The 17353-nt window shown below is 40.0% G+C and overlaps 2 protein-coding genes across 3 annotated transcripts in view; one reads left to right on the top strand and one right to left on the bottom strand.

Moving 5' to 3' along the window:
- The first annotated feature begins 146 nt into the window (after positions 1-146).
- wdr5 (WD repeat domain 5) lies at positions 147-5769 on the top strand. The gene is made up of 14 exons (XM_020630556.3): positions 147-323; positions 1364-1469; positions 1622-1730; positions 2039-2112; positions 2217-2306; positions 2482-2571; positions 2669-2752; positions 2840-2895; positions 3627-3673; positions 3789-3864; positions 4268-4301; positions 4599-4673; positions 4856-4943; positions 5282-5769. The coding sequence occupies exons 2-14, from the start codon at positions 1398-1400 to the stop codon at positions 5380-5382; spliced, it is 996 nt and encodes a 331-aa protein (XP_020486212.1). The 5' UTR covers positions 147-323; positions 1364-1397; the 3' UTR covers positions 5383-5769.
- A 668-nt stretch (positions 5770-6437) lies between these two features.
- rxraa (retinoid X receptor, alpha a) overlaps positions 6438-17353 on the bottom strand; it is a 109085-nt gene continuing 98169 nt past the window's right edge. For both annotated transcript variants that reach the window (XM_065965931.1, XM_029276748.2), the window contains exons 8-11: positions 15594-15726; positions 13130-13221; positions 11031-11136; positions 6438-10669 (exon numbers count right to left, since the gene is read on the bottom strand). In XM_065965931.1, the coding sequence (XP_065822003.1) occupies positions 10522-10669; positions 11031-11136; positions 13130-13221; positions 15594-15726 (479 nt within the window). In that variant the 3' untranslated portion in view covers positions 6438-10521. The remainder of the gene's footprint in view (positions 10670-11030; positions 11137-13129; positions 13222-15593; positions 15727-17353) is intronic.

Here is a 17353-nt window from a genome sequence, read left to right as displayed (position 1 = left end):
ACATTACACTATTTTCAGTAGGAAAAAAAATGATTTAAATCGAGCCGTGATTTTTCAGAACTAGTGAGAACAGTTATCTTGCGTTTAGCGATTTCTGTCCCTCAATTGTTTCCGTTGTCTCATTGGCTAAGACGCATGCGTACAGAAGCACAACCATACCACTTACCACATTCCCCGCTTCTCCTCTGAGCCAAAAAAAAAACCCAGGCGCAAGCCAATTGATTTCTACGTTTTCAATGATCGTCTGAGGAATTGTTCGGTGTTTTTTTTGCTACCAATCTCAAAGCAGCAACAAGCTATCCACGGCGCTGCATTAAATCCCCGTAAGTATGTGTTTTGTGAATGGTTTCTCATTGTTTGAATGGAGGGCCCCTCCTCTACAGCTCAGCCAGTTTGTCAACAGCATCAATGCTACATGATCACACTGCCCATTAGCTCCAGTAAAACCAGTGGATTAAACCAGTTAAGTCTCTATATGTGACGGGCTTCACTTCTTTAATGTTGGATTGAATGTGAAGTTACAATAGCGTGATTTATAATTCTCAGTTAAGACCCTTTGTTTGTCTTCCCCCTTTTCATATTAAATGTATTTAAAGTAACTCAAGTAAAGGTTAACATTATCATTATACTTCTACCTACTGGTTTTATCTACCGATATGAGATATGATGTCTTATGTAATGTTGTTCATCTTAATATGACAAGTAGACGTCTGTAATCTTAGCGCTAAGCTAACCAGGCTACATGGCAGGTTAAAGGGGAACCCTACGTAGTGTTTGACTGTAATTCAAAGAGATATTCATTATACGAGGAATAGTTTCAGGTTGTAAAGCTTTACATCTACTGTAATATGCAGAGAAAGCACAGGTTTACACATGATGTCAAAACACTATAAATCTATATTTTACAGTGGCTGTCTCCTTTATTCAATAGTAAATCACTTTATTGCACATTTCAAGTTTACTTTTTCTTCAATTTTATTTTATTTACCATTTTGTTTTGTACCTTTTGCACTATTTAGAATTTATTACTGTAAATATTATTTATCTTATTTTACCTCATTTTATTTTATCTATTTTACCTTATTTTGGTTGTATTGCACCGTGGGACAAACGCAATTTCGATTCCACTGTATGTCTGGCATATTTTAAAATTGACAATAAAGTTGACTTTGACTTGACTTACAATCTGACTGTTCACTTGTCACGTTTGAATAACTGTAAATGTTTGACTGTAAGTCTTTCAGTGTTTTAAAATAATCCTGAGATAATATTGCAACACATGATACCGGTAGACATGAATTGTCAGTGAATGTAAAATAGTGTAAGAAATTCTAATAGTGTTTTTGTTTCCCCTGTGTGTCAGGAGTGTACTCAACAGATGCTCTTCACCTCTCACAATGGCAACAGAAGATAAGAAACCAGACACAGACACAAAACCTCCAGTCGTACCATCAGCCAGTCAAAGCAAGGTGTGTGTGTGTGTGTGTGTGTGTGTGTGTGTGTGTGTGTGTGTGTGTGTGTGTGTGTGATTTGTTGAATTGGAGCACTCTGTCACGTTTTCTCATTTAGAGATTTTTAAATGCTCTGTTTTTTTTGTTTTTTTTTAAAATTGCATTTACAGTCTGCACCTGCCAAGCCAAACTACACCCTGAAGTTCACATTAGCAGGCCACACAAAGGCGGTGTCCTCCGTCAAATTCAGCCCGAGTGGAGAATGGCTCGCCAGCTCATGTGAGAGTTTATTTCCTTTCTTTAGATTTTCACTGTTTCATTCCTCTGCAGCATATAGACTGTAAAATAATGACTGCAAAGAACAATTGTTTGTCTGTGTATTGCTCTGCCTTTTGTTTCTCTGTTATTATTATTTTGTCATATGATAAAAAAAAAATACATTTTCTTATTTGGTAACTGAAGGCAGAGAGAATATTTGGCATTTTATCTTAGAAGATACCTGAATTTATTTTTACTGAAAGTGAAATACCGGTATATTTGATTCACAGTGAAATATACTCATGAAAGTGTATTTGTTATGTTTACAGCGGCTGATAAACTCATCAAGATCTGGGGAGCGTATGACGGCAAGTTTGAGAAAACCATCTCCGGTCACAAACTGGTGAGTTCTACACATTCTCTCATCCTCACCGCTGCAGTCTTTTTGCTCTTTGGTCGTGTTTTCTTTTTTTTTAAAGAATGGAGTTCCTCATTTTGACTCTGTAGGGTATATCTGACGTGGCCTGGTCCTCAGACTCTAACCTCCTGGTGTCTGCATCTGATGACAAAACCCTGAAGATCTGGGACGTCAGCTCGGTAAGAGAAAGGAAGCATTGTTTGTGACACTGAACATGACAACACAGGCATGAAGACTGTATATTACATCCACACTCACTCTTTAACTTATCTGTTTGAGTATTTTGAAATCACTATTTCAATGTCAGCTTTTAAACATCTGGAGGTTGTGTTTCTCTCTTTTTCTTCACCTCAGGGGAAATGCTTGAAAACTCTTAAAGGTCACAGCAACTACGTATTCTGCTGCAACTTCAACCCCCAGTCCAACCTCATCGTGTCAGGATCGGTGAGTGAGAAGCTTGAGGCGGGAAACTTGCAACATCCCAAAAAAAAAAAAAAGTCTCTGTGCAGAGAGAGAAACACTTTTGTTGTTCTACTTCCAGTTTGATGAGAGCGTACGGATTTGGGACGTGAAGACGGGGAAATGTTTGAAGACATTGCCAGCTCATTCGGACCCTGTTTCTGCTGTGAGTCTTCTTTTATTTCTCTTCTTTTTAAATGTTAGATTCATGAACTTTGCATCATAATTTACAATGATCTGCCTGGGCTTTCAGGTTCATTTCAACAGAGACGGCTCCCTGATTGTGTCCAGTAGCTACGACGGCCTTTGGTGAGAACACACTCCATCTATTGAGTCCATGTTCATTTGAAAACAGTTTAGGATTCGATCATTGTGGCTCTTCAGACGCCGTTCAGTTCGCATGTTATTTTTTTATCAAAACAAACGAGTCCACCTCGCATTTATTGTCGGTCAGAAAAACGCCGGCTGTGCAATCAGGAGCGCCGACATGAAGCGTTTGTGCGCTGAGAATCAAAGCGTTGCACGTCCGTCCTGTCTCTATGACAACAGCTGCTGTGTGACCGACACCGCTCTGTCCCTTATTTGAGATCCTTTTGTACCCCAGCAGATGCAGAGAAAAGAGGATGTGGGCACAAGACACGATCCATAGGAGACAAAAATATCCTACATTTTAAAAACAGCGTCAACAACACCTTTCTGAAAAGTTAAAGGATTATCAACTCCAAGTACGGTACTTGGAGCGGCCGCAAAAAAAAAAAGGCTGAGCGCTCGGAAAAGATGCTGGGCGCTGGATGAGTGCTGCTGCAAACACTCTCTCCTCATGGAAACAATGGAATAAAGACACTGGCGCTTAGAAAAACCGCGAGGTGGATACGGGGTCTTATAGTACGTATTTGTCTAGTGGCCAATCAGAGGGAAGTTTGTCTTTGACAGAGGAGTAAATGTTACTCCTCAGATTTCTTATCGTTCTCTTTAGTGTCTACTTGTGATTGTTTATTCATCTCTCATTGATTGATTTTGTTGTTTTTTGACATTCTCAGCCGAATCTGGGACACGGCATCGGGGCAGTGTTTAAAGACACTCATAGGTAAGGTAACACAGTATGTGTTCTGCTTTTAGACCCTGTGGACAGTGATGATTTATTTATTATTCTTCAATGTTCAATGTGCTGCTCACTTCCTGTTCTTGTGTCCATGTTACAGACGATGACAACCCTCCCGTGTCCTTTGTGAAGTTTTCCCCCAATGGGAAATACATCCTGGCGGCTACATTGGACAAGTGAGTATAAATCAAGTTGTTTATTTATTTTACACATCTTCTCCAGCAGGGGGCAGTATAACACTATCACCATTATCACTGGCTGCAGTTTAATCTATACAGAGATAATCAAATACATGCTGTAAAGGATTTAAGTGTCATTGTTGGACTTTTTAAAACTTCTGATTTAGAGAGAGGACAGTGAGTAGAGTCAGAAACCGAGGAGAGAGAGGGTGAGGGGGAAAGGAGCCATAAGTTGGATTTGAGCCTGTGCCACCCTCTAGGGATGACCACAGCCTCTGTACATGGGGGGAGCATGCTGACCACTAGGCCGCCAGCACCGATGGAAAAATAGTTTTAGCATTTTTAATCTTGATAAAATGTTTTAATGGAAAGCACTGATTTATCTGTGATTACTTTTCAGCACGCTAAAGCTGTGGGATTACAGCAAAGGAAAGGTAGGCTCAACTTTTAGAATTCAAGATTTAAAGAAAAAATGACAAAGTTCATCCTGCATATTGATGATTGATGTTGTTTTTTATTCTTGAAGAAAGTATTTATTTAGTTTTTATGTGAATTTGCCTCATTTTCATTGGTTAAAAAAAGTTTAAATGAATTTCTCTCCAGGCATCTAAATCCTGTTTCTAAAGAATGATTATGTTTTAATTAAGATTGCATTACAGGATTAGTTATATTTGTGACAGTGTGATACTGATAAGTAACGTTTTTGATGTCCTCTTCCTTCTACATTTCAGTGCTTGAAAACGTACACAGGCCATAAAAACGAGAAGTACTGCATATTTGCAAATTTCTCTGTCACCGGTGGAAAGGTAAAAACGTTTTTTTGTTTCTAACACAGTAACAGTTGATGTTAAATGTAATAAAAATGTTGAATGAAAAGTTGTTTCTATATAATACCTTACATTTAGTTTCTCCTTTAACCTGTAGAAATAGTTGTTTGGTGTCGTGTCTTGCTGTTACTCACCCATGAATTCTTTTGAATCTCTCACAGTGGATCGTGTCGGGCTCCGAGGACAACATGGTTTATATCTGGAACCTGCAGACAAAGGAGATTGTGCAGAAACTCCAGGGCCACACAGGTACACGGACATCAGCACGTGTTCTTTTTAAGATTTCTTTTTATTATTTTATTTTATTTGGAGAGATTGGATAGTCGGAAATCAGGAAGAGAGAGAGAGAGTGGGGACGGGAACCACAGGTCGGATTCGAACCTGGGCCGCCCGTCTGGAGGACCACAGCCTCCGCACATGGGGTGCAAGTACCAACCGTTGCGTCACCAGTGCCCTAGCTCGTGTCTTTTTTTTGTTTGAAAGCAAAGATGAAAGAAAACAGAGCACCATGCTGCTCATCAGTCTCACTTTAAAGAAGAAAAGACAAATGTAATATTGTTAACATTTCCTCTTCTCGTCTTTTTCAGATGTCGTCATTTCAACCGCCTGCCACCCGACAGAGAACATCATCGCATCCGCGGCGTTAGAAAACGACAAAACCATCAAGCTATGGAAAAGCGACTGCTAAGCCTTCTCAGATCTTTTGAGCCATTCATATTTTCCTTCTCCTTTTTTTTTGAATACAATTTTTTTTCTACTTTCTTGTTGTAAGAGAAGAGGACTCGTTTTCTAACGGAGAGCTCCTGCGGGGGTTACAGAGGGGCTTTTCAGGTGATGAAATTCAGCAAGCAGAACCAAATGAGACCCATCAGCCAAACACAGTATCAAATAAGAAAAAGCAGACGCTGCACTGGGATGTTGTCCTGTTGTCACATGTTTGTTTTTGAAATGGTCTCTGTGTGGATACTCTGCATCTGGTGCTACTGTATCTGTGACACTGCATCATTGACCGTGATGTCACTGCTTCATACCAGCTCTTCTGTATTTGTACAATAAATGTCATGCTTAAGGGGTCTTTCTTTGAGTTCTTTTTTGCCTTTTGAATTTGTCTGTTTGATTGTGTAATGCCGTCTTAGTAACTTTAAAAGTAGAGGAGTGATTTTCCCCACCAAGAATTAGTTTAAAAAGGGTTTAAAAAGTCTTTAATTTATTTAAGTGGTGTTTTTTATCCCCCCAAAGGATCTCAAGTAAGTGCTTTGTGCCATAACAAGATCCACATTTAAATTCTTTATAAGGGGAAAGGATCAGGATCTGAAGTGGAGTTAGGAAACACTTTGAACAAAGCAAAGATGTCAGAGAATGATTCCCCAAAAAATCCAAATGTTAGACATTACCTTCTCTTTAAGGAATGCATACGCCCACCTGTCAAAATGTCTTTTACAGTTCACAGTTTTCAACAGTGACCAAATGTGTGTTGTAGGATGTTTTTTGTACATATATTGGCATGTATTGTTTTTTTATATAGCTGTGTATGTTTTGTTCTCTGCTCATGCTGCAGCTCGTCACAGACAACAAGCAGCGTCTCTCCTCTGTAGTTAACCCTGGATCTGTGTCTTTATGTTTGCATTGGACAGCTATAACTGACCTGCTACTTAATAAAAACATGTTTTTGTATGTTTCATGCCACTGAGTTGTGAGTGAAAGTCATATTCATCTTTAAACATCACCAAGAGTCCACTGTCATCACTTTGAAGTTTTTTTTTTAATAACCGTTTTTTTCTGTCCATGAAAGATAGAACAACCCACAAAGAACAGATGACAAAAAAATCCATCTCCTTAAAAATAGACCAAAAAAACATTCCCATCTTGCAGCGACAGGTTGAACATGGCAAAGTAAAAGCGAAAACAGTTACTGAGGCGCCAAAGCAAAAAACGACTTCTGTCGCTTTGAATTTTCAATCTGAAAATTGTCTCTTGCCTCGGCCGAAGAAGCTTTTCCACAATGTATACAACAGCCCACAAAAGAAAAGGGGAAAAAACAGTACACAAGCGAGGGATAAAATTACCTTTGTACAAAAATAGATCTTTTTTCCAAGTGTTTTTTTTTTTCATCTTTTTTTTTTCTCACTTGAACATTTATTTTCCTGTCTATGCAACAAAGAAAGCAGTGATTGTGTCACAAGCTCAGCTTTTCCTGATTACACTTTTTGAACACAATTGCAAAGCAACAAATAACATTTGAGGGTTTAAAGTCTGAACCTGTTTTTTCCTCTTTTTTTTATTCTCTTGAGGTTGGAGAAACTGCTGGAAAGCTGGTTGTTTTTTTTCTTTCTGTTTAGAGCTGCTGTGTTTCTTGCTGGTTAATCAGGACTCATTTTTATAAAGTCAGGCTGAAATAAAAAAACAACACCTCAGAAATGTGTGAGAAAAAGAACATGGTAAAACTCTGAGTTGAAGAGAACACCTGGATGTGGAACGGTTTGGTCTAAAAAGACTCGTCTCCCTCGTTCGATGTCGGAAATACTCGAGGAACAGCTCTGTCGATATATATTTATAAATATATACACATATACATATTAACAAAATAGAGCTTTATGTTATAAAGCATTCATGTAGCTAAGCAGTCTATGTTTCTTAAGGTCAACCTTAAGGTTCATAGTCTGTATATTTCTCGCAGGGGGAGTGAGCTTGTACATAAACGTCCACCTTATGGCTTAAGATACCTGCGCTCATCCATCACAGTAAACTAAGAGGAGGAGACATCACAATTAAGGGCATAGCAGGATTATTTGTTTTGAAGTTGGGTCACCAAGTTAGATAATGAACGCTCAATCGTTTGATATCAGCTTCAAATTGGGATTAAAATCTGCACATTCCCTCCAAAAAAATCATCAGAGTGAAGCTTCTCTTTGCTGTAATGAGTGCAATCGTCGTTTCATCAAACACCATGTAGAATTTGTTTTATCCAGAATATAAATACTGTAAACTGAGCTCAAACTGGCAGTCAATACTGTCACCTGGATAGATGATTTAAATACAGGCCACCTCCATCATTCAAACAAGTCAAGAAGTCATACTGAAGTTATTGCTACACAGACTCTTGAGGTTTTGTCTAAACCCGAGGAAACGATGATGCGATCGCTGTGAGACAAGTGCCATCTTTTTGTCTGATTAAATACTTGTAGAAAAATTCAAGTAATGATGCAGCTCTGCTTCTCTACCACTAGAGGGAGCTCACAGCTCTTAAACACTCTAACTGTGATGTGTGTTGTTGTAGTCCTGCCTGAGGTGGACAGAGATCACTGAGGTGTCTGAGAGTCGCTTTTAGAGATTCATTTAAAAAAAAGGCCAATGTATCATACGTGTTATGACCAGAGTCAACCGCTCTATGGAGTCCTGATGGTGCCACTAGAATAATCAGACTTTTTTTTCAGACATAATAATTATTAAAGAAAATGCAAAACTGAAAACAAAACAACATGAAGTGGAATACAGTCCAATTAGATCTTCAGTAACTGCTCAATCACAAGATGTAAACTACACATGAACCTGAACAAAACTCTTTTTAAGAGTTCAGAGTTATAGATTTTTATTTTTAATATAATTCTACATTTTGTTATATGGGAATTTGAATGCATAATTAAAATTATCTTTAATCTTTGAATTGATTCCATTTAATATAAATGTTTACTTGAACTGGTTATTGAAATGGCACTCTCAGGACTCCACACATTTCAGTTAATGAACGGTAGCTTTAAACATAGTGTTCACTTTATAGTGTCCGGTGATTTAGTTTTCTCTTCGGCATTTTCTCACATTACACTCAGCAACAGTTATCATTTAGCATGGGTTTGAAATCTGCTGCACTCCACTGTTTTGTAAAACAATAAAGGAAAAACCAATATTGTTAGCGGTTTGTTTTCTGTGTATCTGTCCAGAGTGAATAAACCCTCGCAGAATGACTATCATATATCTGAATAGTGGAAAAATAACCTATATAAGACATTTACTCCAGACAAACACCAAACCCACACCTCCCAGAAATGTGTTTTTAAAAACGTATCAGACCTGTTGGAGCCAGACTAACATGCAACCCGCTCTGTAGACAATCTTTGGAAATGCACTCAATGCATAGTTTTGCAGCAGCTGCAGCATTTAAAGTAAAGGGGAGAGGAGAAAAAAAAAGCAGAATATGAGCATAAAGCATATTTATACACAACATGGAGATATCTAACATTTCAGTTGGATGTGAATGACACTTGGTTGTCCAGAGAAGTGCAGAGAGAGCGAGTGCGTGTGCCTCTGAGGAGGAGAACTATTTAGGCATTCCTGATTGGGCCAAATTCCAACTCAGAAGTCGATTACATCAACATCAGCTCTCCGATTAGGAACCTGACTCCACTGTCATGAGGTTAAGTGCCAAGTAACAAACAAATAAACAAAGAATGGCTCTGCTGCAACAACAAGCACTAGATTGATGGTTAGATGAGTGTCAAAGACTGAAGGATGGAGACGGAGGTAATAGTGCATCGCTGTTGTTCAAATTAAAAACTGATAACATCAATACTGTATATGGTTGTAACTTTCTGTACAGGTAGATATGAGGTGATTTGAAAAGCTAACTCCTGCTGCCATGAGCGGAGGGATTTCTGAGTGTGGAGGTGTAAATGGTGTGCTGAAATTCACATGAAATGAGAAGTGGAGATGTTTGAAAAGGGGACAGAATGGGGCTCAGACGAGACTGTGTGCTCACTTTACAGCCATCCAAGATTGTTGTGATCGCCTGTGAGGTTTTTCGGCATAGCCAGTTGTTTAAAGCAGAAGAGCAAAGATTGTTCCTGCCCCCTGCTGGTAGCCTTTCAGAGCATCATGTAGCATGAAGCTAATGTATGGCTAATTTACAGCAGCCTGAAGTACTGCAGAGATCGTACATAACAAGGTCTCCAAACTCTTGTTCAATCAGATAGCTTTAACCGACGGGCTGATTAGTGAACGAGTATGTTGTCCTCCCGGACGTTGCACAGTGCTAATAGAGTAAGACATGGTTGGATCTGTTGGAATTGGGCAGACCTGAGGTTTTTGGAGCACTTGCAGTCTCTGTTAACCCACCTCTGAATTCTGCTCCACAAAAGCTCACACTTCAAAAAAACAGCTAGTGCAAGACCTGACGCGTTTCAGTCGAGTCAGGCAGGAACAGACAAGTTCCTTTATGAGCAGACATACTGTCCCCCGCCGTCCCTCCCCAAAAAAGAAGTCCAGTCCTGAATAAGAGAGAGAGAGGGCTCAAGTCCAAGTCTAGACGGCCTGAGGCTCTCCCAGTCCACGATTGTCCCGATCACAACGCTGAGTGTCCAAAAATGACATCACCGCTGTTTTGTTTTTTCAATATACCTGCAAGCAAAACTGTGGGTGTTAAACCTGATCATCTCAGCTTTTTTTTTGACAAGGTGTACGTAAAACAAGGATGAAAACGATGGCTCAATGCGTTTTTTGTCCTCTGTCCGACCTTTTTTCAGTCCACTGCTGTCACTCGTGTTGCGGTGAGATTTTCATATATATATATTTCTTATTTATATATTTTTACAAGGTATAAAACCGACCCAAAGACATGATGAATTCATTGTTTTTTTTGCAACACATCAAAGGGAGCCGAGGAGAAAAGGGAACGAGGGAGGATGGGAGAAAGGGAGAGGTTCTCCATTCCAAGTCCCCACGTGATCTGTCCCTTGTTGGAGACAGGTTTTTTTGTTGTTGTTTGTTGTTAAAAAGGACCCTGCTCCAGATCCAGGGCTGGTGGGAGACATGGGGGGAGGAGCCCACTCTGCTATTATGTCATTTGATGCGGGGCTTCTAGCATCTCCATGAGGAAGGTGTCGATGGGCGTGTCGCCGATGAGCTTGAAGAAGAACAAGTGCTCCAGACACTTGAGGCCGATGGAGCGCAGCGCTGGTAACCGCAGCAACAGCTTGGCGAATCTGTCACATCACAAGACAAGAAAAAAGTTGTATATATGTGTTAGGTCGGTTAGGGAGGGATGAGAGGATTATCTGGGAGACAAACAATTAACACACTGACATTATTCAATCATCAATGAGTGCATGACAAGTAGACATCAAGTCTGCTTATGTGCTTATCGTGTGTAGTATGTAAACATTAACTAAATGAAGGTTTGTGTAGAAGGAGATTGGTGTTGATAAAATCTCATTTCAAAGAGCATGGGTTGCACTTTTAGAAGCTTATGAGTCACACTATTTTTGTATTTGTCTATCTGTAGAGTTAAACTCAGCTCAGAGTCTGGGGATCTGCACACACTCATTTCTGTGTTTGTGTTCATACCTGCCAGGCTGCTCGGGGTATTTCTGTTTGCAGTAGGCCTCTAAAGACGCGTACACTTTCTCTCTCAGAGCTTCTACCTCGCCTGGGTTGGACAGACCTTTAGAGTCTGTTGAAACATAAAAAAAACAACAAGTTAAAAAACAAACAAAAACACTTACAAGCAACAAGAAGAGGGATCCTGAACATGCATCGTAGTAGTTCTGAAGCTTTTATTCCGACATGATTAGACTGGAAGGTTTTACATGAGTGAACGCCCCTTCATTGTATTCCTGGAAATGTATTTGCTCATGTACAACTTGCAATATCAATTCATAAAGAATACAAAGTGTGTTATTGTGAGTAAGGGCTTTAAGGGGCCTTTTCTTCTATCCATGTGTCTCGTATGTATCGCTGACCAGACGATAAGTAGAGCAAAAAAAAAAGGTTGGAAGGGGTTTCCAGAGTCACGTCCCCTTGCAGTGATGCTTGACAGAGAGATGAGGCGGACTAACTTGAATCCTGAGTTTTAACTCTGCAGACTCATGGAGGACATGTGTCACCTCATTCTGGGTTTCTCCAATTAAGACTGTCATGTCCAAGCTGTGCTAAATTAGGCTTCAGTGGAGGAGCCCTCTCTGATAGACGACACAAACACGTCATTGATTAAGATTTCTGACGGACAGAAACATTGCACAATTGATCAACAATGAATGACCATTTGTTGTTAATGGCTGGACTTGATGACACAGTGTGGGAAAGGAAGGGCTGAGGGCCTTTTGAGCCTCGTCACCACCCCTGTCCTCCAAAGCCCCCCCAGCTTCTGCTTTCTCAGTCAGGACAGTCTAGCGCACCCCTAATTAAAAAAAAGGCGCCAGGCCGAGAAGCAAAAAGCGGGGCCACTAGGCTTGGATGTGACCCGGACACAATGTGGAACACAGAGGATCACTGTGTCTATGATGAACACAATGACAGTGGCACCAGAGGGACGGAGGGAGGCTGCCGCACTGAGTCATTAAAATCTTGGGTCACATTCATGGTTCATGGTTTAGAATACTTGTGTGCATACTGTGGTGTTTACATTCATAACTGCACACTCACAGAAGGAGTGGCACATGCCTAGACAATACAGGACAAAGTATTATGACGAAAACAGTAAATGCAGATAAGTCTTGTAACAATATTGAACTGTTTTTGTTATTTATTTTTTTGTTTATATGTTATTTTGTTGGTGTTGTTGTTTTGTTGTATTTCAAATATGAAAGCCTGACTGATATGAATGAAGGTCAATAAAACAGCAGCGTTCAGTAGGGGAGGGTTCTGCGGGATGCACCCTGCAGTCAAAAGAAAGCCACTGGTATCCTCTGATCCAGAAAGATCCTGATGTACTGTCCCACTCGAAGCTCTCTGTGTTCATAGGCATGGGATCACACCTGCATCACCAGGTAATTTGGGATCTCTCCTGTCCTCCCCCTTTCTCTTTCTCTGAAGTTTTTCATCTGTGTACTCCTGTCCCTTAAAGTATCTTCTTCTATGCAGAGTAAACGGCATGTCATAACAGCTAATCAGAGCGCTGCAGGCACAAGGAAATGTGGCGTGCCAAAGCAGTGCCTAAAAAAATTGGCTTATTGACAGTAAAGTATAGCGCTGAAACAAAATTCTTAATATAGCAAACACTTACAGTATATCATCATTCATATCATCATGTAAAGCCTAGAGTCCATGCATGGCACTCTGCACCTCATACAACCCCAATCAAAAATACCCAACTATCCCTTTAAGCTTTGAATCAGTTCTCAGTCATTTTCTATTCAATCAATATGAAGGTCGGTTCATGTTTTCTCCCCGTCTATAGCAGCCCCACAGCCCATTTTGGATGATTCAGTGCTCTGTTACACACTGGATTTCAACCAGTAAAAGTTTATTATAGCTGTTTTAGCATCTTAAATGGGTAAGCCATTTCCCTGATGAGCTCTACTTCACTGTCAGCTGATCCCTTTTGGTTCAAGGTAAGATTTTAACTTGAAAACAATGAAGACGTTTGACAATATCAAGTATAAACAGCTTTAGATGCTTTTCATCTGCGGCAGCAAAGAACAGCTGGAATAAAAAGTGAGCGTTACCTGGGTTGAAAAGAACTATCGCTCGAAGGCACCCCAGTTCTGTCTTATCCATTTGCATGTCCCTCATCTTTGACACCAGTTCTGTGAGCACTCTGCAAAGAGAGACAAAAGAAACATAGAAAACAAAGTTACATCTTTTTAATAAAAAAATCTGAGGTTGGTTCAATCCGTCGTGGCCTCTAGACTTTTTTTTTGCATGATATCTGACCTCAGGAGTGCCAGAAAAGTTTAAGATCACAGGAAACACTTGAGTCTAATTGGTACACTGAGCTTCCTACTGTACAAGTTATCCAGACTGGGACATTCAAAATGTGTTTTTAACGGCTACTCTGCTCAAAAACAGATACACATAACTAGTCTCTCAGCCCACAAAGGCACTGTAATATCAGTGGAAAAGTTTTACAACTCTACAGAGTATATTTAGTACATGGTTTTTCATAAAGGGAAAGCCACAGAGTAAACACAAGCTGTAATCTAACACCAGCACTCCCACTGTCTGTGTGTGACATCACTGGTGCGAGTGTTGGAGTCACTCGAACTCCTCACCCCTCTTTGACTCGGTCACACCCTCTCCTCGCCACTCTGTGTTTCCCCCTCTCACTCTCGTTTTTTTTTTTTCTTGCCTCAGATAGTAAAGTCAATTGTGGCTCTTAGCTCATTCTAATTCAATTTGCTCCAAGCAGGAACAACAGGGCTATAAAAGAAAGAGAGAGAGAGACAAAAAGGGAGAAGAAAAGACTCAAGTGTTTCACTTAATCTGTGTCTTTATTCGTGCGGTGAAGAGAGAGACAGAGAGAGAGAGAGAGAGGGAGAGAGAGAGAGAGAGAGAGAGAGAGAGAGAGAGAGGAGTAGATAAAGAAACATTATCAGATCTCTGTGTCTAGCTGTGTGCCACAGTTCTTGCCAGAGATGGAACATGTCCTGTGGCTGTGAACGTTGGTGATTGAGAAGAAAAGCTATCGATCAGTGGGGGAAAGAAACAAAAGAGAAGAAGACAGAAAGCGTTTGATGGTTGCTAACAGTTACATTGTAAACTGTTCTATTGTATCTTAATTGCAGACAGGTATGTCTGATTTAAAGATTTATGAAATACTTTCTGTGTTCTGTTTTGTTGCTTTTCAGACTCAGTCTCCCTCAGCTCAGCTCAAGGTGCGATGCTGCTGAACAGACACCGCAGACCATCTCTCTGTCTGTCTGTCTGTCTGTCTGTCTGTCAGACACCTGGAATGTCAATAACAGTCACCAGGGTGTCTACTCCTGCACACACTTCACTTCACTGGAGTGACTTGTCTATGGATTTTTATGTCTTTTTTTTTTTACATTTTCTGAGCTGAGCTGTTCAGTGTTTCTGTGTTTCCTCTGATGCATACAGGTGTACATATTTAAAACACTGCAGTCAATCAATAGCTCCTGTGCTGCTTTGCCTTTTGCAAAGTGCACTCGTGACTTTGATTGTACGTGTTATAATTCACAGAGAAACCTAAATGTCAGAGGCCATGAACCATGAATTCACTATGTAGGAAAAATCTATACATTAAAGGAGCGATCAGATTTGTAAATAAAGCTTTTGTAATAGTTAAAATGACATCTTAATGCTTTTAAGATAATTAAATAGCAATTCATAACTGAAAATGTTCGGTAAAAAAGATAAAGTAAGTTGTGCTGTTGAGAATGAAATATATAATAACCTAGCAAACTAAAATAAATATAAGGGTCTTATTACTGGTCAATAAACATCCAACATAAAAAACGTATATGTACATTTTAAGTATCTCCAGATTGTTACCACTCTGTAAGTCTTCATTGAAAAATTCTATCAGTTTAAATAATTCATAAAAAATGTATTAAAGGTCACATATCACCATATTTTATTAACACTAACATGTGTCACCACTGTGTCTACAAACCCTCAAATTATAAAATATAAATTATAAAATAAAAATCCATCCTCTCTGTCTTTTGCCTTCTTCACTCTTCAGAAAATGTGTGCTCAAACAGGCCGTTAGCAGATTTTCCCTTTGTGACATCACAAAGGGAATTCCCCTTTGTGATGTCACGCTGGAGAGTTTTTTTTCCTGAGTGACGATCAGCCGCCAGCACCGAGGGGCCACGCGGCCTCGGGTGCGGGGATCTCAAACTTTAACCCCTCTCCCAGGTGGGTTACACTCCCACAGTTAGGTGTTTGTTCTGCTCTCTGAGTCTGCCTTCTACCCGTAAACAAAACTTAAAACCGTAAACCTAAACTTGTTAAAAAGGAAGATAATTTTCAAACCTTTAAAAGGTTTAAAAATAAAGAAGTTAGCAGGTAGAAATAAACAACTTCATACTTCCAAAAATGTTTTTGCACAGTCAGCTGATTAGTGTCCAATTGAACATTTATAAATCCTTTACTACAAGTTTAAATTAGCTCACAAAATATCAGTAATACAGTAATCTGTATATTTAGTGATATAGTAATATATACCTGTCAAAGATGGCTCCAACTCCAGCACTATGGGCGCTGTTACGGTGGACGTGCAGCCCGGTCGCCAACAGAATCCCGTCTTTAATCGCTATTGAACGGTGGGAGAATGATGCAATGAGAAGTTCATTCCAACCTGCAGCAGAGACGGGAGAGAGAGAGATCGAGGAAAAGTATGAGGGAGGGGAGGAAAAAATCCCAGTACAAAAGTTCACACAGCATTCAAGCAAAATGAAACTGACAACAAAGGGGGAATTCCAATGAATCAATTAAGCTGGGCGGTGAAAGCGTGCAACTTTCTCCCGCACAGGCATCAGGTTATTACTAAGACGTTTGAATCATGCTTTCTGAAGAGACAAGCGTGTAAAAGGGATGAACTGCGCCTGCCATCACAATAAAGACAACAGGCTTGATGTGCCAAAGCAGGGGCTTGACACCGAGAGCAGTGAAGACACAAGATGCAGCCTTTTGAGTGACAGGGCTCCTTTAACTGTTCTGCCTGGCAACACTCGCCTCTTCTCCCCTGAGTTGAGTTGGGAATGAGAGGAGCCGGGATGCTTTTATCTGTGATACAGCAGAACTAAAGCGGTTATTTATAGAAAACCTGAGAGCCGAGAAAAGACGAGCTCTCCAGAATAATGTCTCTCTCTCTCTGCTCTGCTGACGTCTCTCCATCATTGTATGTGCAAAGGATAAGAAGTGATGGGAGGATTTTTTTCAGGCTTTGGGATGGGTGTGTAATAGCTTTTTTCCCCCCCTTAAGGTGGATTTTGAATATAATGGTGTAATTTGGAGCGACAAGCAGGCAACAAGGGCAAAGTGTTGGGAAAACCCAACAGACCCTCTTGCATGTGATGTTAGTGGATGTAAGAGAAGTGACAGATGATTCAATCCGGTTTTTTTTTTGCGTTTCTGCTTCTGTGATCCGGAGCGGTTAGCTCTCTTTTCCACATCCAGCAGATACACACACTCTGTTCAAGCTGTTCTGACCTTGGTTAGGCTGACTCAGTCAGTTATTTATACAGATAAGTCTATTCAAGCTTCGTTTTGTGTAGATTTCTCCAGCTAGTTACAGATGGAGGGCTAGCATCTGTAATGCAGTGATTTCTCAGAGAGCTTTTCCTTCCACAGCTCAAAGACATCTCTGTGTTTGTCTGACTGTAGAGTTGCAACAATATGTATTTACTGTTGTGCAGGACCATGCAATTAAACATCTGCTCGTTCAAATCAAGAAAAAGGGAAATGGTGCGAGGGCTAAAAATCAACAACAACATATATTATATGATTCTAGAAATAGGCAGGCTATCAAGGTGGAAACTAGATGTTGAGGTCTAACACAATTTTTTTTATTTTACCTTTAAGAATAAGGACACAATTTTCACACTTTGCTTTTAGAAACAACAGTGTAGTTGCATGGAGCAATACTATTTATTTTATTTCTCTTTTAACAGCTGTTTAGAATTTAGCAAAATATTTTTTTTTTCTAATTTGTTTTCTACTGCAGATAGAAGCACATCATTGCAGACAGGATAATTAGCATATCATCACAGCAGCACCACATGAAGAACGACATTCAACAGGAACCAAACCTTAGGTATTTTTAACGACTTATCGAGTCCTGAAAGAGACTACTTTTGTGTGGTTTCCCTTTGTCTAGCCAGTGTGTTGTGGTATTTTTTAGCACCACCGTTTCACATTGTCTCAGCTGCACTGAAACCAGAAGAAGTACCAGCTGCTATCAACAATCTGAAATGAACAGTTTC

Source organism: Labrus bergylta, chromosome 17 (genome assembly GCF_963930695.1).
Source record: "Labrus bergylta chromosome 17, fLabBer1.1, whole genome shotgun sequence".
NCBI classification, from domain to species: Eukaryota; Metazoa; Chordata; class Actinopteri; order Labriformes; family Labridae; genus Labrus; species Labrus bergylta.
This window is presented reverse-complemented; position numbering and strand designations above follow the sequence as displayed.